Source organism: Microcaecilia unicolor, chromosome 5 (genome assembly GCF_901765095.1).
Source record: "Microcaecilia unicolor chromosome 5, aMicUni1.1, whole genome shotgun sequence".
NCBI lineage: Eukaryota > Metazoa > Chordata > Amphibia > Gymnophiona > Siphonopidae > Microcaecilia > Microcaecilia unicolor.
Genome location: NC_044035.1, coordinates 219,562,706 through 219,584,274, shown reverse-complemented (window position 1 = coordinate 219,584,274; position 21,569 = coordinate 219,562,706). Strand labels below are relative to the sequence as shown.

General features: G+C 47.6%; 1 protein-coding gene across 1 annotated transcript in view; it reads right to left on the bottom strand.

Moving 5' to 3' along the window:
• The window catches only part of PKNOX1 (PBX/knotted 1 homeobox 1), a 591,440-nt gene that overhangs the window by 220,770 nt on the left and 349,101 nt on the right, over positions 1 to 21,569 (bottom strand). Inside the window, exon 6 of the mRNA XM_030203790.1 lies at positions 6,559 to 6,658. Within this exon, the coding sequence (XP_030059650.1) occupies positions 6,559 to 6,658 (100 nt within the window). The remainder of the gene's footprint in view (positions 1 to 6,558; positions 6,659 to 21,569) is intronic.

The window sequence follows — 21,569 nt, the reverse complement described above, 5'->3', positions numbered from 1 at the left end:
AGAAACGCAAAAGAAATACAAGAATGACATTAAATGAGCCAAAAGATCACACTACACAAAACAAATCACAGCTTCCGGAACAGACATAAAAAAACAATACCAAATCATAAAGAATCTTATCAACACGAATCCAGTAACAACTTCACCCTCAAACTGTCCATCTGCCGACCAACTGGCCAAATATTTCAACAACAAAATCATTAACCTATGCAACACAATTCCCCATGACGACACAAACATTGATACTTTCCTCGAAGAACTGGATCCCAACTCAGAAGAGATCCCGGCAGACCGCTCCTGGACAAACTTCACCCCCCTCAGCACTAAGGAAATTTCCAGAGCACTATCCAAACTCTCCAAGTCTCACTGCCTCCTGGACCCATGCCCCAATTACCTAATGAAAAATGCCCCAGATCGATTCATTACGGACCTCACAATTCACCTAAATTTCCTACTTCAGCAAGGCTCCTTCCCCTCCGAACACGGCAATATTCTACTCACACCAATACCAAAAAAACCAGCGAAAGACATCACCAACTACTGACCTGTGGCCTCCATCCCTCTTCTAACCAAACTAATGGAAAATAGAGTGACCTCCCAACTCAACGAATTCATACAAAAATTCTCCATATTACATGAATCACAATCGGGTTTTCAACCTGCACACAGCACTGAAACAGTACTACTCACCCTAATATCAAAGTTCAAACAAGAAATTTCATTTGGCAACAACATACTACTTCTGCAGTTTGACCTATCCAGCGCATTTGACATGGTACCCCACGATATTCTTACGAAACTACTGGACAAATTAGGGATCAGCGGAAACATCATTAAATGGATAAAAAGTTTCATCACCACTAGATCCTACCAAGTCAAATCAACCTCATCTGTATCAGATGCGTGGTCCTCACATTGCGGAGTCCCCCAAGGATCGCCTTTATCCTCGATCCTCTTCAATCTTATGATGATTCCTCTGGCTAAATCCCTATCCAAAGCTGGTCTAAACCCATTTATCTATGCAGATGACGTCACCATATTCATCCCCTTCTAATCCAACCTTGCAGAAATTTCCAAAAAAATAATCACTGGCATGAACATCTTAGCCTCCTGGGCTAATGCCTTCAAAATGAAATTGAATAAAGAAAAAACTCAATGCTTAATCCTCTCATCAAGACACACCACTCTACTCCCAACCACCCCCAACGCTACAATCCCAATATCCGACAATCTAAAAATCCTGGGTGTAATGCTAGACCTAACTCTAGAAACTCAGGCAAAAGCCATGACGAAGAAGATGTTCAACCTGATGTGGGTACTGAAGAGTAAAACCATTCCTCCCCCAAACAACATTCCGTAATCTGGTACAATCCACAGTACTCACCCACGCTGACTACTGCAACAGCATATTCATTGGTTGCAAAGCCCAAATCCTGAAAAACTCCAAACCGCCCAAAATACAGCAGCCAGACTTATTTTTGGTAAATCATGATTTGAAAGTGCAACACCACTCCGTGAAAAACTCCACTGGCTCCCTATCAAAGAGCGAATAAACTTCAAAGTCCACACATTAATCCACAAGATCCTCCACGGAGAATCCCCAAGTTACATGACCAATCTAATCGACCTTCCAACCAGGAACGGGTCCAAATCTTCTCGAACATATCTCAATCTTCACCTCCCCAATTGCAAAGGTCTCAAACACAAAACCTACTACGCATCCAACTTCTCCGTTAGAGGCAGCCAACTCTGGAACGCCATACCAAGATACAACAACCCTTCCGAAAGCTGCTGAAAACATACCTCTTCAAACAAGCGTATCCAAACAACCCAACTTAATTCACGAACCTAATCCACACCACTAATATTAACCATAACTCATTCCTCCCCCCCCCCCCATCTCTTCCTCTTATCCTTCTCTATACAATTGTGTTATCTCTGGGATACTTTGTACCCATACATTGTGTTATCTCTGTGTTATTTTGTACCATACATTGTAAGCCGCACTGAACCTGCTATCGAGCGGGAAAGAGCGGGGTATAAATGCTACAAATAAAAAATAAAAATACATCAGGAATGGGTGTCAGCCCAGAGATGGTCCAACTGTACTGAGCACTGCGCTTAATACCACTGGGAACTTTCGATGACATGAAAGGAAAAACAGCCATGGCTAAATCAAATTACTTTATGGTGATAAAAAAAAGAGGCTAATCACCAAAAAGGTAAGGGACAGCACCCAGCTGATGCTCAGGCCCCAAGAGGGCCTTGCGAGTCCAAACAAATAAAGGAAACTTAAAACAAAAAAGAAACTAAGAATAAAAGGGAAAAAAAAGAAGAAACAATGAGGGAAGGCACCAAAATAGAAGATAAAAAATGATGCTGAGAGGAGCTGCGAAAGACATGTCTTCCCCTTACCTTGGATGAAAAAATACTAATTGGTCCCGCACTCATTAGTCAGGTGGGAGGTCACCCGCAAATGCGTGGTGGGAGTGCTGCCTCAAGCTCTTAAAGATACAATACTCTGGGCAGCGTTTCCGCACCAGTCTTCATAGATGACATCACCTACATGTGAGAATTAGCTGGCCTGCTTGTCCTCGGAGAATGGTGTTTCCCTACTAGAGATCTCAGAGTATTCCTGTGACTTGGATGAATCTGTATGTGAGTGTAGGTATCTTTTAAGTCCAGAAAGCACAGCCAGACTTGTTCCTCAATCACTAGAAGCAGGTTACATAAGAATAGCCATACTGGGTCAGACCAATGGTCCATCTAGCCCAGTATCCTGTTTTCCAAACAGTGGCCAAACCAGGTCACTAGTACCTGACAAAAACGCAATTAGCAGCAACATTCCATGCTACCAATCCTGGGGCAAGCAGTTGCTTCCCCTTGTCTGTCTCAATAGCAGACTATGGATTTTTTCCTCCAGGAATTTGTCCAAACCTTTTTTAAACCCAGATACGCTAACCGCTGTTACTACATCCTCTGGCAAAGAGCTCCAGAACTTAACTATTCACTGAGTGAAAAAATATTTCCTCCTTTTGTTTTAAAAGTATTTCCATATAACTTCCTCAAGTGTCCCCTAGTCTTTGCACTTTTGGGATGAGTAAAAAATCGATTTACTTCTACTCGTTCTACACCACTCAGGATTTTGTAGACCTCAATCATATCTCCCCTCATCCGTCTCTTTTCTAAGCTGAAGAGCCCTAACCTCTAGCCTTTCCTCATATGAGAGGAGTTCCATCCCATTTATCATTTTGGTCGCTCTTCTTTGAACCTTTTCTAATTCCGCTATATCTTTTTTGAGATACGGCAACCAGATCTGAACGCAATACTCAAGGTGCGGTCACACCATGGAGCGATACAAAGGCATTATAGTATTTTCAGTCTTACTCACTGAAAGGAATTATCCCTTTCCTAATAATTCCTAGCATCATGTTTGCTTTTTTGGCTGCTGCACACTGGGCAGAAGATTTTAATGTATTATCTACAAAAACACCTAGATCTTTTTCTTGAGTGCTGACCCCCAAGGTGGACCTTGCATCAGGTAACTATGATTTGGATTATTCTTCCCAATGTGCATCACCTTGAATTTGTCCACACTAAATTTCATCTGCCATTTGGATGCCCAGCCTTCCAATTTCCTAAGGTCTTCCTGCAATATTTCACAGTCCGCACATGATTTAACAACCTTGAATAGTTTTGTATCATCTGCAAATTTAATCACCTCACCCATTGTTCCGATTTTCATATCATTTATAAGTATGTTAAATAGCATCAGTCCCAATACAGATTCCTGCAGCATTCACTGTTCACCCTCCTCCACTGAGAGAAATTATCATTTAATCCTACCCTCTTTTTTCCGTCCAATAACCAATTCCTAATCCACACCAGAACCTTGCCTCCATGATTCTTTAATTTTCTCAGGAGTCTCTCATGAGGAACAGGGAAACCATCTTGAACTTTTTTCTTGGAAGAATTTGTTCAAGGCCCTTGGGGCTAGGATAGGACGATATCCCCCTGCTTTCTTTGTGATCAGGAACAGGAACAGGTTCGACTACTTTGGCCTGCAAAAGGGAAGGAAATTCCTGCCTAAGCAACTCCTGATGCTGAAAGCTTAGTTTTGATAATCTCAGGCGGGCAATTTGGTGGAGTGGTTTCCAACTGTAGAGTGTAGCTTGTTTGAACTATTTTGAGAACCCACTGAGGTTACAAGGGGCCACTTTTCTTGGAAAAAATGTAGCCTCCTTCTTACTGGTAGGTCGTCTGAAATAGCTACATTTATTGTAGCTATGCTCTCCTGGAACCAGTCACAAGCTTGTCTCTTGCTTTGATTGGGGAACCAGATGAGACTTCTGAGGCCTCTGCTGCCGTGGACAGAAGCAAGAACACTGGTAAGCTTGGGAAGGACGAGAGGTGGAGGTGGCCTACGCCTTTGAGTGTAGTAGCACCTCCTTCAACCTCAGGCCGAATACCTCCTGGAAGAGACAGATGAGCCAGGATGGGCCTTGACATTGACTTGATGGTTTCAAAGCATTTCTTGATGAAGTCAGTGACCTCTTCCAACTTGTCACTGAAAGAACTGTCATCCCTGCATGATATTTCCACCAGCTTGTTCTAAACCACTGGTTCCAGGTCTAAGCACCAAGTCAGGTGAGTTTGTGCTTCCCAATACCAACTGAATTGACTCTGGATGCCGTATTGAAAGCAACATAGGTTGCCCAAGCCATGCATTCTCTACACTCTTGCTGTACACCTCATCCTGCTTTCCCTCAGAGAAAATATTTTAGTAATTAATTATACTATATTTTTTCATGCGGCTATTCAAAGCGATTTAAGCGGGCAGGAGAGGCTCCTGCCCGCTTAAATCGCTTCCCGCTGCCTAAGTGGGGATATTCAGCGGCATTTAACTGGAGAGTGCTGCTGAATATCCCCTCAGAACGCCCAAACAAAAAGTGGGCAGGTCGTGGTCAGCTTTTCTTGTGTGGGAGCCATTTCTTCTATATTCAGAACAGACTAGTGATATTTCACAGAACCTTACTGCTTAGGCAGTGAAAGGAATATTTTGTATGAGATGTACAAGGCAGAGTCAAAGGGTTCAGTTTTCATGAGATAAATATTCAGCAAGGCAGCCTGCACATTAAGTTTTACCCATATAACTTTATATGGATTTTCAAGCCAGGTCTACTTGTTTAAGCCTAAACATCAAAACTACCAGCATAATTTATGTTTAAATATATTCCTGATACTTCTGCATTCAGACTTGAACACAGAAGTTAGTCAGAGAGCGGATTCTTAGTTTTGTTCCCACCCCAACCCCAAGTTCTGCCCAAATTAGAAAAACGTAACTTTGGGCATGTGTTGGGTAATTTTATAGGAAAGGACTTATGTTGTACATATTTTACAAAGACAACATATGCATCTGTGTGCCTTTATAAATTTACTACAGGAACCAAGGAGCAAGCATTTACACCAGGATCAAGATAAGTTTAATTCTGTAAGTGTATGTACTGCTAAGAACAGGTATACATGCATCTATTTTGTGCACATCGTGCCCCTGCTCTACCTGTTCTCCACACCCAGAAATGCTTGCACATAAAGAGGATCATGTTATAAACCTTTTTCACATGCAAAATGCTGTTATAAAATTAGGTCACACCTAAAAGTATGCATGTTAGAAACCAGCGTATACTTGTAGAGTGGACATGCTCTAGTACCCGTTCTGCACAACCGGAGTCTACTCAGCATCTGGCTTTCTTCTTTGCTGCCCCTTTCCTCTGGAACTTTATTCCTTTCTCAATCTGTTCTGAACTGTCATTTAAAAAATTCAATGCTCAAAACTTGGCTGTTTCAGCAAACATTTAATTCTGCATAAGGCTTTACCATTTCCTACCCGGTTCATGCAACAGCCCCTTCTTTCTCCTTTCCCTTGCCTTTTACTGTATGTGTGATTACTTCTTGAATGATTGGTATCACGGAACGCTGTCCTGTCGATTTTTCTATTCTGTTTTCTTTATTTTTAGAATTGCACACTGCTGTGATCTGCGAGTTAGTTAATGGCGGTATAGCAAACCCTAATAAACTACAACTATAAATTATGCTCAGGGGAGGGTAGATCATGAGTGAAGTCGCAATGTGCACATATATTTTACAAAGTACACATGTACATTAAGTGTTAACATTAAGGCCTGGGCCCAATCAGGTGTCAAATGTCAGTGCCCACAATCTAGGTGCTATACTCACTGAACTTGGAATAGTGTTTTATAAAGGCAAAGATTAGGCATCTTCCTACCCTCTTAAAACAGGTACCCTGTTAAAATTATCTTCATATTCCATAAAAGCAGGCACTATGTTTTCAGGCAATTTTATAAGAGCCTACTTCACTGCAAAAAATGCTGCTCTTCACTCTCAAGTACCTTATAAAACCCCCACAGCAACATATATGGTCAAAAGTTATCTGTACTGTATAAATGCAGGAAAACATTTCAAAAAAAGTACCAATTTGGTGAATACCAACTGCATAAGTGCTATTGAATACTGGACCCAAAATTTTTGATAGCATACCTGCTACTGTTGCCATAGTAACATTCCCTTGCTGCAGAGCTGATGCTGGCACCACAATCCCCTGGGGACTCAATGCACCCGTAATGGTACTCTGGACTTGCTAGAAAAACAAAAGGTTATATACTAAGTAAGAATAACATTCTATGCTGAAATAAGAAACTTTTCACGAACAGGAATAAGATATAAGAGCAATTCAAATCCTGAAGAGGATAAGATAAATCAAATGCTGAGATTCTTCAAACAGCTGTTTTGGTGCATGGAGAACTTCCACCAGTTCTAACTCCTCAGGGATGATTGCTGGTGTATCAAGCAACAACAAACAGCTCAGAAAGTTGACCTTTAAAATTTAGGGTAGAGATGAAGCTGCAATGATCCAACTAGAAGTAAAGAGGCCGATATTCAGACCATGGGAGTTAGACTGGCTAACTCCCATAGTCAGCAGCGATAAGCCCGGATATTCAATACCGGGCCGTTTCCTGTGACTGGCACTGAATATCCAGTTTATTTTTGGCCAGCTTGAAGATAACCTGTTAAGTTGCTATTCAGACTTAGCCAGTTATCTTCAAACCAGCCAAAGATATTCCACTATTTGACGCTGTCAAATATGGCCACTAAATCCGGTCAAAAATCGGCAGATAGCTGGTTATATCGTGCGATATAACCAGCTAGCTGCTAACTGGAGATATTCAGCGGGGAAACCGAAGATACTTACCTGTAGCAGGTATTCTCCAAGGACAGCAGGTTGATTATTCTCACAACTGGGTCAGCGATCTGCGCCGGCCCGGGAACCGGCATTTCACATAGCAAAAAGTATGCTAGAGCCTTCTGAGCACGCCACATGCCGAAATGCGCATGCGCCAAGTGTCTTCCCGCCCGCTGTGCGGCTGTACTCCTCAATTCAGTGAACAGTAAAAGAAAGACAGAGGAGACAACTCCAAGGTGAGCTGGGTGGGTTTGTAAGAATAATCAGCCTGCTGTCCTCGGAGAATACTCGCTACAGGTAAGTATCTTTGCTTTCTCCGAGGACAAGCAGGCTGTATTATACTCACAACTGGGGTATCCCTACCATCCAGGCTCACCCAAAACAACAAAAGTTGGCCAATTGGACCGCGCAATGGCGGGGACATAACATAGATTAATCTGAAACTATATACAACTAGCTAAGAATGCAGCCTGGAACAGAATAAAACAGGCCTAGAGGGGTGGAGTTGGATTCTACACCCCAAACAGATTCTGCAACACCAACTGCCAAAACTGACTATCGCATGGGGTATCCTGCTCAAGGCAGTAGTGTGATGTGAATATGTGGACTGAAGACCACATTGTAAATTTCTTTGATGGAGGCTGACTTCAAGAAAGCCACCCACGCAGCCATGGCTCTGACATTATGAGCCGTGACATGGCCCTCCAGAGTCAGCCCAGCTTGAGCATAAGCAAAGGAAATGCAATCTGCTAGCCAATTGGAGATTGTGCGTTTTCCAATGGCGACTCCCCTCCTGTTGGGATCAAAAGAAACAAACAAATGGGCGGACTGTCTGAGGGGCTTCATCCGCTCCACGTAAAAGGCCAATGCAGTCGGTGTGCAAGCTGCTTTCGCCAGAGTGGGGCATGAGGACAGGGAAAGAATGTTGGCAAGACAATTGACTGGTTCAGATGGAACTCCGACACCACCTTGGGCAGGAACTTAGGGTGCGTGCGGAGGACTACTGTGTTGTGATGAAACTTAGTATAAGGTGCATCCACTACTAAAGCCTGAAGCTCACTGACCCTACGACCTGAAGTAACAGCCACCAAGAAAACGACCTTCCAGGTTAAGTACGGCAGGAATTCTGTGACTCAAAAGGAGCGTTCATCAGCTGGTGAGAATGACGTTGAGATCCTATGACAATGGTGGAGGTTTGACTGGGGGCTTTGGCAAGAGCAAACCACTCATGAAGTGAACAACTAAAGGCTGTCCAGAGATAGGCTTACCTTCTACACGCTGATGCTATGCACTAATTGCACTGAGATGACCCCTTACAGAGTTGGTCCTGAGACCAGACTCTGATAAGTGTAGAAGGTATTCAAGCAGGACAAGAAAGAGGATCTACGGCCTTGCTGTCACACCAGATGGCAAACCTCCTCCATTTGAAAGAGTAACACCTCTTAGTGGAATCTTTCCTGGAAGCAAGCAAGATCCAGGAGACACCCTCCGAAAGACCCAAGGAAGCGAATTCTAGGCTCTCAACATCCAGGTCATGAAAGCCAGAGACTGGAGGTTGGGATGAAGAAGTAACCCCTCGCTCTGAGTGATGAGGGTTGGAAAACAATCCACGGTTCTTCGGAGGACAACTCCAGAAGACGAGGAAACCAAATCTGAAGTGGCCAGAAAAGGTGCTATCAGGATCATGGTTCCGCAGTCTTGCTTGAGTTTCAGCAAAGTCTTCCTTACTAGAGGTATGGGAGGATACGCATACAGAAGGCCTGTTCCCCAATGTAGGAGAAAGGTATCATGCTAGTCTGTAGTGGGCCTGAAGCCTGGAACAGAACTGAGGGACTTTGTGATTGATTTGAGTGGCAAAAAGATCCACCGAGGGGGTTCTCCACGACCGTAAGATCTTGGGGGCAACACCCATATTCAGCAACCACTCGTGAGGTTGCATTACCCTGCTCAGCCTGTCGGCCAGACTGTTGTTTACGCCTGCCACATAAGTGGCTTGGAGAAGTATGCTGTGACAGTGCGCCCAAAGCCACATCTGGATGGCTTCCTGACACAGTGGGTGAGATCCGGTGCCTCCCTGCTTGTTGGTGTAGTACATCGCAACCTGATTGTCTGTTTGAATTAAGATAATTTGGTTGGACAGCTGATCTCTGAAGGCTTTTAGAGCATTCCAGATCGCTTGAAGCTCCAGGAGGTTGATCTGAAGACCTGTTTCCTGGGGGGACCAGGCTCCCTGAGTGTGAAGCCCATCTACATGAGCCCCCCACCCCAGGAGAGATGCATCCATCATCAGCGCTTTCTGCAGCTGAGGAATTTGGAATGGTCACCCCATGGTCAAATTGGATTGAATTGTCCACCACTGAAGAGAGTTCTGAAAGTTGGTGGACAGTTGGATGACATCTAGGTTCCCCTTAGCTTGATAACACTGGGAAACTAGGGTCCATTGAGCAGATCTCATATGCAGACATGCCAAGGGAGTAACATGAACTGTGGAGGCCATGTGCCCCAAGAGTCTCAACATTTGTTGAGCTGTGACTTGATGAGATGCCTGAACCGTGGACACCAGGGACAGAAGGTTGTCTGCCCATGTCTTGGGAAGATAGGCCCGGACTGTTCTCGTGTCCAGCAGTGCTCCAATGAACTCCAATTTTTAACAGGGTGAGATGGAAGTTGGTGTAATTTGCTACAAACCCTTGTAGTTCTAGCACCTGAGTAATCATTTGCATGGACCCTCGAGCACCGTCCTCCGAGATGCTCTTCACCAGCCAATTGTCGAGATAAGGGAACACGTGCACACCCATTCTGCGTAGCTACACTGCAACTACTGCAACGCATTTTGTGAATACTTTGGGAGCTGACACTAGGTCAAATGGCAGTACACGGTACTGAAAGTGCTGCGTTCCAAGTCGAAATCGAAGATACTTCCTGTGAGCTGGGAATATCGAGATATGTGTGTAAGCATCCTTTAAGTCCAGAGAACATAGTCAATTGTTTTCCTTTGTTTTCCTGAATCGTGGGAAGAAGGGTGCCTAGGGAAAACATCCTGAACTTTTCTCGGACTAGGAATTTGTTCAGGGCCCTTAGGTCTAGGATGGGAACACATCTCCCCTGTTTTCTTTAGCACAAGGAAGTACCTGGAATAGAATCCCAGCCCTTCTTCCCCTGGTGGTTCGACCGCATGGGCCTTTAGAAGGGCGGAGAGTTCCTCTGCAAATACCTGCCTGTGCTGAGAGCTGTATGAATGAAATCCTGGTGGTCAATTTGGAGGTTTGGATTCCAGATTGAGGGTGTATACTAACTGGACTATTTGAAGAACCCACCGGTTGGAGGTTACGAGAGGCCACCTTAGGTTAAAAAAAGATTAACCTCCTCCCAACTGGTAAGTCATTTGGCACTGACACGTTTACTACAGCTATGCTCTGATGGAGCCAGTCAAAAGCCCGTCCCTTGCTTTTGATGGGGAGCAGCAGCAGGGGCCTTGGGCACATGATGTTGACGAGAACGAGAGCGCTGGGGTTGAGCCTGAGCAGGCTGGCGAGACGCTGGAGTATACCTATACCTAGAATATGAATAGGGGGCACTCCATGGTCTACCAAAATACCTCCTAGTTGAGGAGGTTGTAGCAGAAGGTGACTGGCGGGAGAGAGAAGTCATAGCATCCGTATGCTTCTTGATCTGGTCAACCAGATCTTCTACCTTCTCTCCAAAAAGATTATCCTCCCGGTAAGGAACATCCGCTATTCACTGCTGGGCCGAGTGATCCAGGTCAGAAACCCGCAGCCATGACAGTCTGTGCATTGCTATAGCTTGGGCAGAGATTCTGGATGCTACATCAAAAGTGTCGTATGAGCCCCTGACCAGAAATTTATGACATGCCTTCTGCTGTCTGACCAGCTGGTGAAAAGGTTTGGCCTGCTCCAGAGGGAGAGCATCGACCAAACTAGACAGCTGCTACACCAAGTTCCGCAAGTGGATGCTTGTAAAGAGCTGGTATTATTGGAAATGGGCAGCGAGCATAGTGGCCTGATACATCTTCCTCCCAAAAGAATCCAAGGTCCTAGCATCTCTGTCTGGGGGTGCCGAAGCATAGTCCCTAGAACTTTTGGCTCTTTGGAGTCCACCACCATGGAGTTATGGGGTAACTGAGACCTCATCAACCCAGGTTCACTGTAGATCCGATACTGGGAATCAGTCTTCTTAGGGATCACAGGATCAGACAGAGGGGACACCCAGTTCCTAATAAGGACTTCCCGGAGTACCTTATGCAAAGAGCTGTCACTGCCTCTTTAGGTGGAGAGGTGTAGTCCAGGATCTCGAGCATCTGAGCCCTGGGCTCATCCTCCATGTCTATGAGGAATGGAATGGCTCCAGCCATTTCCTGTACAAAAGATGAGAAGAAGAGGCTCTCAGGCGGAGACAGTCTCCTTTCAGGTGGAGGGGAAGGTTCAGAGGGAATCTTAAAGGACTCATTGGAGGAAATGTACCTGGGATCTTCCTCTCCCACAAGCGCTCCTCCTCAGTGTCGGAAAGAACTTCCCTCAGTGATCTCCGAGACCATACCTGCCTCGATGCTGAAGACCCATGGTCTTGATGGTGATGTCAAGGGGCCGATGCCCACATGGACTGCGGTGAAGCTTCCTCCACCAACGTCAATGGGGAGTTGACCTGGATGGCAGCCGATACCAGAGCCATAAGCGGCACCAAGCTCAGGGACCTCACCACGGGTGGAGGGCCAGAGACCAAAGCAGTAGCAGGCGACGCGGTAGGCGCAAGCACCCCCGATGCCAATGTAGATGTACGCAGTAGTCCCTCCAGAAGCTCTGGAAGCAAGGCCCGAATGCACTCGTCGAGAGCTGCCATCGGAAAAGACTGCGGGCCGGTGGAGCAGTCGGTGGCAGCATTGCCTGGGGTTTGGGAGTAGGAACCAGGCTGCTGAGAGACCGATGTGTTGGCACCTCTTGTATGGAGGGGGAGTGGTCCTCCCGGCGCCGACGCTTCTTGGGTGCCAAATCCCTCGGTGCCCTGGAGCTCCCGGGACCATGTGTCGAGGGGGAGAAGTGTCAGTGCTTCTTAGCCTTTGCTCGATGCACCTCACCAAGGCTCCTCTGTACCGACAAGGACGACGTCGAATCCCACGTCACCTCGGGGTCAGGTCCAATGATGAACGGTCCCAGGGGGCCTGTACAGCAGGAGGCCTGGAGGTAGGTGAAGACCCACTCGATGCCTCTCTGCTCTCAGCATGCCGTGGCCTCTCAGCAGCCATGCCTACCTCCACTCCCGATGTTGATGCGTCCCTTGATGTTGATGCCAACACCGCCAACCTCAGTTCCGATGCTGACATCAAAGGACCAGACCGAGCCCCAAAAGGTATTCCCCTCTGGGCTTCTCGAGCCAGTTGAGTCCTCTTCTTCATACGAGCTGGGGCTATGGTCAGGCCCAAGGCACTGGATACACCATGAATGGGTATCAGTGCCTGAGATGGCTCGGTTGCACCAAGTACAGCGTTTGAAGCTGCTGGGAGTCTTCAATGACATGGAAGGGAAGACAGCACCGGCTAAATCAAAAGTCTCGAATGTGCCAAGAAAAAAGGGCACAAAAAGAGGGAAGGACCCAGCCGAGCAGCCTAAAAAAGGCCGCACCGAAAAAGAAAGGAAACTTTTCCTTGGAAGAAAATAACTAAGAAAATAAAGGGAAATTTTTATTATTCATTAAACAAAACAAAGGGAGCACAAAATACTCGAAAAAATACCAAAACACTCGAAGGCTCCTTTCCCAGGCAGAGAGAGGAGCCACAAAAACTGACTGTTGCTCATCGCGTGGAAGATAAGAACTGAGTGCGGCAAGTGGGAAGACACTCGGTGCACGCGCAGTTCGATGCATGGCACGCTCAGAAGGCTCTAGTAAACTTTTTACTATGTGACATGCTGGTTCCCGGGCCGGTGTGGATCGCTGACCCAGTTTGAGTATAATTTAGCCTGCTTGTCCTCAGAGAATAGCCATTTACCACCACTGAATATTGGCGGATAGCCATTTAAGTGCTATTTAACCGGTCAGCAGTCATTCTGACATTTCTTTTTTTAATCATTTTTATTGAGTTTTTAATAAAATTTAAACCAATATAACATAAAACAACAAAGAACAAATGGAAAAAAACCCCAAATGCATTACATACAGATAAATGTGACAATTTAAGTATAAATATAAAAATCTAATCTCTAGGAGATGCTGTTGTTTTGATGTAATGATTAAAAGGAGCCCAATGCTGCTTAAAAGTAAGCAATTGACAAAATTTAAAAGCTGCAGATTCTTCATAGTTTCTTGAGTAGAGAGGTGTGGTAGCTGTGTTAGTCCACTTTTAAAGGTAATCAACAGAAATAAAACAAAATAAAACATGGAAAATAAGATGATACCTTTTTCATTGGACATAACTTAATACATTTCTTGATTAGCTTTCGAAGGTTGCCCTTCTTTGTCAGATCGGAAATAAGCAAATGTTGGTAGATGACAGTATATATAAATGAAACATCAAAGCATTTCAGTGACAGTCTAACAGGATGGGGGTGGGTAGGTGAGAGACAGGGAAATATGCATGGAGACAGGAGGGTGTCAAAGCAGTACAATAAACCATAAAATTGTACTGCTTTGACACCCTCCTGCCTCCATGCATATCTCCCTGTCTCTACATAAAGCGCCTTTGTGGAATACTAGCTTAGCACAGATCTCATGTCTCTTTGGGCACGAGAACATATATCTGCTGAAACCCGGCATAAATGTTGGCACACAACTAATGGTGGTTGGGTGTAGGGGCCAACCGAAACTGCTGTTTTCAGTTTTGGTCAAAACCAAACTGGCTAAATACTTTCAGCCAAACCAAAAACTGCAGCCGAAACTTATTGCTTGTTTTTTCCCAAAGTTTAGATGTGTGAATGTGAACCAATAAGGCCCACTGGGGATTATCAGAGTTTGCAGTTGGCAGCCTTTAGCTAAACCCACAGGAGCTTATTATCCATCCGCTAGTCCCAGGAACTGCAAACACAGACTGACAACTGGGGAGAACCATTTTAAAAAGAACTTCTCAATAAGTCTGGTGTGCTTAGGTTCCGAAGGCAATATAGATGTAGTTAAATATCCTCTGAGACAGGAAGTTTGTGAGAATGTGTACAAAAAAAATCATGATTACCATTTTTTTATGCTTACTGAACCTGTGCACAAGTAACAAGCAAAAGCAGCATTGAGATGTTTCCCATTTTGTATTTACAAAAAACCTAGACTTTAATAAGAAGCATAAACCTTAGGTTTATGCTTGTGATTAAAGTCTAGGGGGGGCGATGATCAGAAGCAAACACAGGTGCTAGAGGCTATTAGTGCAATACTAGCGCCATAGGTGGTCGGTGACTCAGCTGTTTGGGGAGGCTAAAGTGGGCAGGGCTAGGGTGGTATATGGGGTGGAGTAGAATGAAATGGAGCAAGTTAAAATCCTTGGAGTGGGGACAACACCTATGTCAACAGTAAAAGGACAGTGGGACACTTTTGAACACAGAATAGAATGAGTTCTTCACTATGTTGCTCTGGGTGTTATGATTGGGGTCAGAACCCCTCTCAAACTTACCTCTTTCCTGGGGGTCAGCTTTTTAGCTGGCTTCTGTTTCCTGTGTATGTCCTTTCTGAGCTAGCTCTGTCTCTCTATGCTAGCAACTTCCAGCAGCATGGTTCTAATTGTTTCACTATACTGCACCAGGGGTGTATCTGAACTGCGGCGGTAGGGGCAGCCAGGGCCAGAGTGAGGGGGGCACATTATAGCCCCCCCCGCCGCCGCATTGCCGATCCCCCTCCCCCCAGCCGCTGCCATTGCCGATCCCCCCGCCGTTGCTGTCGCCTACCTTCGCTGGCGGGGGACCCCAACCCCCGCCAGCCGAGGTCCGCGTCCTCCTGCCGCTGCCGCAGCCGGCTGCCTGTAAAGGAATTCCGTCAGCTGGCGGGGGACCCCCAACCCCCGCCAGCCAAGCCGAGGTCCTTTCATTTCTAAAGCTGGCGCCGAAAGTTTCTTCTGAGTCTGACGTCGCTGCACGTTGTACCTGCAGGACGTCAGACTCAGAACAGAATAAGCTTCATTCTGTTCTGAGTCTGACGTCCTGCACGTACAACGTGCAGCGACGTCAGACTCAGAAAGAAACTTTCGGCGCCAGCTTTAGAAATGAAAGGACCTCGGCTTGGCTGGGGTTTGGGGGTCCCCCGCCAGCTGACGGAATTATTTACAGGCAGCCGGCAGCGGCAGGAGGATGCGGACCTCGGCTGGCGGGGGTTGGGGTCCCCCGCCAGCGAAGGTAGGCGACAGCAACGGAGGGGGAGTGGTTGGCAGCGGTAGGGGGGTCCAGGGTGAAATCTGCGGGGGCCCAGGCCCCTGAGGCCCCACGCAGATACGCCCCTGTACTGCACCTGTGTGTGTGGACTAAGTTGTTCTTACCTCGCTTTGGGTGTACTGGCTTCAAGGGGCTTCACGGTGTTGCCATTGGTGTGGGTTGGGCCTCTTGGATCAGTGTGCTTTTGCCTAGGTCTAGGAGTGTGGACATCATCAGGGAGGGCCTTGATAAGGAAGTGGTGGTTTGTCTCCTTCAGAGCCCTTGCAACGGTGGTGTTTGGCTTTAGTAGGGTGGTGCAGTGTGCACTTCTGACTTTGTGTCTAGTTTCCCTGCTTGCTTTTGCTAAGGTCCAGGTTAGCGTTAGTGCAGTGTGCACTGGTGTTCGTGTGTTTAGCTTTCCTGCTTTTCCCTTATGGTTCCCCTGCTTTTCCCTCTTGGTTTTGGAAGCATTGCTGTGTGTAGGGCTTTGGAAGCTCTGTTGTTGATAGAAGTACTTCAGGGTTTGGTGTTGTTAGGAACACTGCAGAGTTTTGCTGTTAGAAGTACTTCTGGGTTTGTGCTATTGGGAGCATTGCAGTCTTTGCTGTTGGTGTTTGGTGATTTAGAATCACTTTTGGCTTATGTGTTAGCTTCCCTGCTTTTTCCTTGTGGCTCCCCTGTCTTCCCTTTTAGTGCTAGGAGCTCTTCTGGTTGCTTGCCAGAGTAGTGCTTAGGAAGCACCTTGTTAGTTGCATCTAGCTTGCTAGAGCAGTGCTTAGGTAGCTTGGTAGTTTTGTGTTTAGCTTATTAGTGTAGAGCTCTGCTTGTAGCTTGGTGCTTAGTAGCACCTGTGTTAGCTTTGTGTTTAGTTCCCTGCTCTGTTAGTTTAGGGCTTAGGAAGTCCCTTTCTTGAGCAGGGCTTAGGAGCTCCTGTTTAGTATAGGGCTTAGGAAGTCCTTTTGTCAGTTTACTGTTAGGAACACTCCTGCTGGTTTAGGGCTTGGGAGCACGTAGATCAGTTTAGGTTTAGGAACACTTCTGTTTCCAGTCCTGGTCCCTGTGTCATCCGGTATCCAGTAAGTCCTGCCGGCTACTCGAACCCAGGAGCTCAACTCCTGGGGGACTTAGTAGCTAAGCGCAGATGAAGCTGTGCGGGCCAGTCCAGTGTGCTCCAGTCCAGTGTGTTCCGGTCCGGTGTGTGTTCCAGTCCTGTCCTCCAGTCCGGGGGATTGCAGTCCAGTGTTCCAGTTCTGTGTCCTCCAGTCCGGGGGATTCCAGTCCATGTGTTCCGGTTTGCTGGGCAGTGCCTGCAGTCGCTGCCGGTGTGCTTGCCCAGTATTGGTTGGTGGGTTTTGCCTGCTGCTGTCGCTCCTCGTCAGCAGCCCAAGGGCTCACGTTTGCTCCAGAGCCCAGCCCCGCGGGCTCTGAACCTGAGAACCTGACACTGGGGCAGGCGCAGCTGTATCAGCTGACTCCCCATTACCTCTGTTACTGATGGTTATGTGCACACTGAATATACAACAGAAGTCACATGCCAAAAAAATAAAAATAATGCACCAAATTAATACAACATATTAAACAGAACAATATTTGCAGTATTCTGGAAATACATAAAAGTACTTTAACACTTGGCTCCCAGACAGACCTAGCTCTCTAGTCCAGTATCTTCCTGTTCACCATGTGAGCAGTGATGTTCAGCAACACTGTAAGAAATCTTGTGGTTAATGGCAACCATAAAATGATTCGCATATCAGTTATTTTGGCAGGTTGTCAAATGGCCAATGGGATTCAGATCTGCCAGCCTTTCGTTTATTGTTGAGTTAGCAAACATGTTTGGAATATATTTTATCAGTATTAATTTGAGGACCAGGGAAGCCAAGGTTCAAATCCCACTGCTATTCCTTGAGAACATGGACAAGTCACTTAATCTTCCATGGCCTTGGATATAAACAGTGTAAGCCTCCCAGAGACAGGAAAATATCTATTCTACTTGAATGTAACTCGCATTGAGCTACAACTGAAACAGGCATGAGCTAAATCCAGTGGCGTAGCTAGGGTAGTTGACACCCGGGGCCGGTCATTTTTTAACCCCCCCCCCCCCCCAAAATCCAGTACAAGGCATACCGAGAATACAAAACACTCAGAACCTATATATAGAGCAATTATACCATACCATAAACAGTAATTTGTACGAGTCACACAAGGAAAAGGAAAGCATCTTAAACACTACAGTGAACACTAGAACATCAATTCACCTATTGTAAAACGAAAACAGACAGAATAGTACAGATAGTCAATCCTGCACAGTCAATGCCAACCGAAAGCCATGTCTTTTTCACAAACACAAATACACCCTAAGGTAAAATTATGTATCATACCTGATAATTTTCTTTCCATTAATCATAGCTGATCATAGACTGGTGGGTTGTGTCCATCTACCAGCAGGTGGAGATAGAGAGCAATCCTTTTGCCTCCCTATATGTGGTCATGTGCTGCCGGAAACTCCTCAGTATGTCGATATCAAAGCTCCATCCGCAGGACTCAGCACTTAGAGAATTACACCCACAAAGGGACACTCTGCCCAGCTCACCACCGCCGAAACGGGGGAGGGGAATTAACCCAGCTCATCCCCACACAAGTGGGGGAGGGGAATCCGTCCAGCTCATCCCCGCGGAGCGGGGGAGGGACACCACACCCGCCGATGCGGGGGGATCTGGCTTATCCTGCAACCGCAACCGCGGGAGGAGCTGACTGACCCTAACACCGCCGAAGCGGGAGGGGTACAAAGCTGCCTTACTGCCGCACGAAGCAGGAGGGAGCGCCGGCAGAATTTAAGTCTCAATCCAGCCCCGTAAAATGGAGGGGAGAGGAATGCAGCAGCTCACTGTAACACAAATTCGTCTCAACTCTTGAAGAATCCATTGAAAAACTTGAACACGAAGTCCTCCTGAACAGGAACTGAAGACTAAACTTGAACCTGAAATGCAACCAGAATATAAACAATACAGATATCTGGGAGGGGCTATGGATTGATCAGCTATGATTAATGGAAAGAAAATTATCAGGTATGATACATAATTTTACCTTCCATATCATCATGCTGATCAATCCATAGACTGGTGGGATGTACCGAAGCAGTACTCACCCAGGGCGGGACATAGAAATCCCTGACCGCAACACTGAAGCTCCAAACCGGGCCTCCGCCCGAGCAGCCACAGTCAAGCGGTAATGCCTGGAGAAGGTATGAGCCGATGCCCAAGTTGCCGCCTTGCAAATCTCTTCCAAGGAGACGGACCCGGCCTCTGCCATCGAGGCCGCCTGAGCTCTAGTGGAGTGAGCCTTCAGCTGGATAGGCGGCACCTTCCCCGCGGCCACATAAGCCGCTGCAATGGCTTCCTTGACCCATCTTGCCACTGTAGGCTTAGCAGCCTGCAGACCCTTACGAGGACCTGCAAACAGGACAAACAGATGATCCGACTTCCGGAAATCATTGGTCACTTCCAAGTATCTGATGATGACTGGTCTCACATCCAGATATTTGAGAGCAGAGTATTCCTCTGGGTAGTCCTCCCTACGAAAGGAAGGGAGACAGAGCTGCTGATTCACATGGAAGCGAGAAACAATCTTGGGCAGGAAGGAAGGCACTGTGTGAATAGACACTCCTGCCTCAGTGAACTGCAGAAAGGGCTCTCGACATGAGAGTGCCTGGAGCTCGGAAACTCTTCTGGCTGAAGTGATAGCCACCAAAAAGACTGCTTTCAACGTCAGGTCTTTCAGAGATGCCCTCGACAAGGGTTCATAAGGCGGCTTCTGCAAGGCTCTTAGCACCAGGTTGAGATTCCACGCAGGCACCACTGAGTGCAGAGGAGGGCGCAGGTGATTAACTCCCTTGAGAAAGCGCACCACATCTGGCTGCGAAGCCAGGGAAGCACCCTTCAGGCGGCCCCTGAAGCAAGCCAGAGCCGCTACCTGGACTTTAAGGGAACTGAGCGACAGGCCTTTCTCCAGACCTTCTTGCAGGAACGCCAACACTGAAGAAATTGGAGCAGTGAAGGGAGAAAGTGAGCCTGCTTCACACCACGCTGCAAAGGTACGCCAAACCCTGGCGTAAGCAGTAGAAGTAGAGCGCTTCCTCGCTCTCAGCATAGTGGCGATGACCTTGTCTGAGAAGCCCTTCTTTCTCAGACGCTGCCGCTCAATAGCCAGGCCGTAAGACCAAAGGGGGAGGGATCCTCCATCACCACGGGACCCTGATGCAACAGGCCCTGCTCCACTGGCAGCCGCAGAGGAACGTCCACTGAGAGCCTGATCAAGTCCGCATACCAGGGACGTCTGGGCCAGTCCGGACCCACCAGGATTATCCGGCCCGGATGCTTTGCCACCCGGTCTAGCACCCTGCCCAACATGGGCCAGGGCGGGAACACATAGAGAAGCTCCTGTGTCGGCCACTGTTGGAGAAGAGCATCTACTCCCAGGGATCGAGGGTCCCGTCCTCTGCTGAAAAAGCGCGGCACTTGGCAATTGGCCGATGACGCCATCAGATCTAGGCTCGGCTGGCCCCAGCGCTTTGTGATGTCCAAGAACGCCTGAGCAAATAGCTGCCACTCTCCGGGATCCAAGGTATGGCGACTGAGAAAGTCCGCCTTGACATTCATGACTCCGGCAATGTGGGCCGCTGACAGCTGTTCCAGGTTCGCTTCCGCCCACTGGCATAGATTCATGGCCTCCTTGGCTAGAGGGGCGCTCTTGGTACCTCCCTGGCGGTTGACATAGGCCACAGCCGTGGCATTGTCCGACAGGACCCGTACTGGCTTCAACGCCAGTACCGGGATGAACTCCAAAAGCGCCAACCGAATGGCTCTGAGTTCCAGGAGGTTGATAGACCACTTTGCCTCTGCAGGAGACCAGAGCCCCTGCGCTGTCCTTCCCAAGCAGTGGGCTCCCCAGCCCGACAAAGAGGCGTCCGTCGTGACGACAATCCACTCCGGGGTCACCAGAGGCATTCCTGCAGACAACTTGTCTGTCTGCAGCCACCAGCTCAGCGCCTTGCGCACTGCTGGGTCCAAGGGAAGGCGCACAGCATAATCCTCTGACACCGGAGTCCAGTGCTGCAGCAGAGAGTGTTGTAGTGGTCTCATATGAGCCCTGGCCCAGGGCACTACTTCCATCGTGGCCGTCATAGAGCCCAACAGCTGCACATAGTCCCAAGCCCGAAGAGGAGAGGCTACTAGGAACTGGTCCACCTGAGCCTGAAGTTTGACAATCCGATTGTCTGGCAGGAACACTCTGCCCACTTGGGTGTCGAATCGAACTCCCAGATACTCCAGGGACTGAGTTGGGCGCAGCTGGCTCTTCTCCCAGTTGATGATCCACCCCAGGGAGCTCAAAAGAGCAATCACCCGGTCCACAGCTTTGCCGCACTCTGCATAAGAGGGGGCTCGGATCAACCAGTCGTCCAGATAAGGATGGACTTGTACTCCTTCCTTTCGCAGGAAGGCCGCGATGACCACCATTACTTTGGAGAAGGTCCGCGGAGCAGTAGCCAACCGGAAAGGGAGGGGTCTGAACTGGAAGTGTCGGCCCAGGACTGCAAAACGCAGAAAGCGTTGATGAGGAGGCCAGATGGGAATATGCAGGTACGCTTCCTTGATGTCCAAGAAAGCCAAGAACTCCCCTGCCTTCACTGCCGCTATAACAGAGCGGAGAGTCTCCATGCGACAGTGCCGCACTTTCAAGGCCCGATTGACCCCTTTGCGGTCGAGGATAGGCCGGACAGAACCTCCTTTCTTTGGTACCACAAAGTAAATGGAGTAACGTCCCTTGCCACTCTGATTTTCTGGCACCGGAACGACCGCACCCAGGCGTATCAGGTTGTCCAAGGTCTGCTACACTGCCACAGCTTTGACCGGAGACTTGCAGGGAGAGAGTACAAACCCGTCTCTTAAGGGTCGGCAGAACTCTAGCTTGTAGCC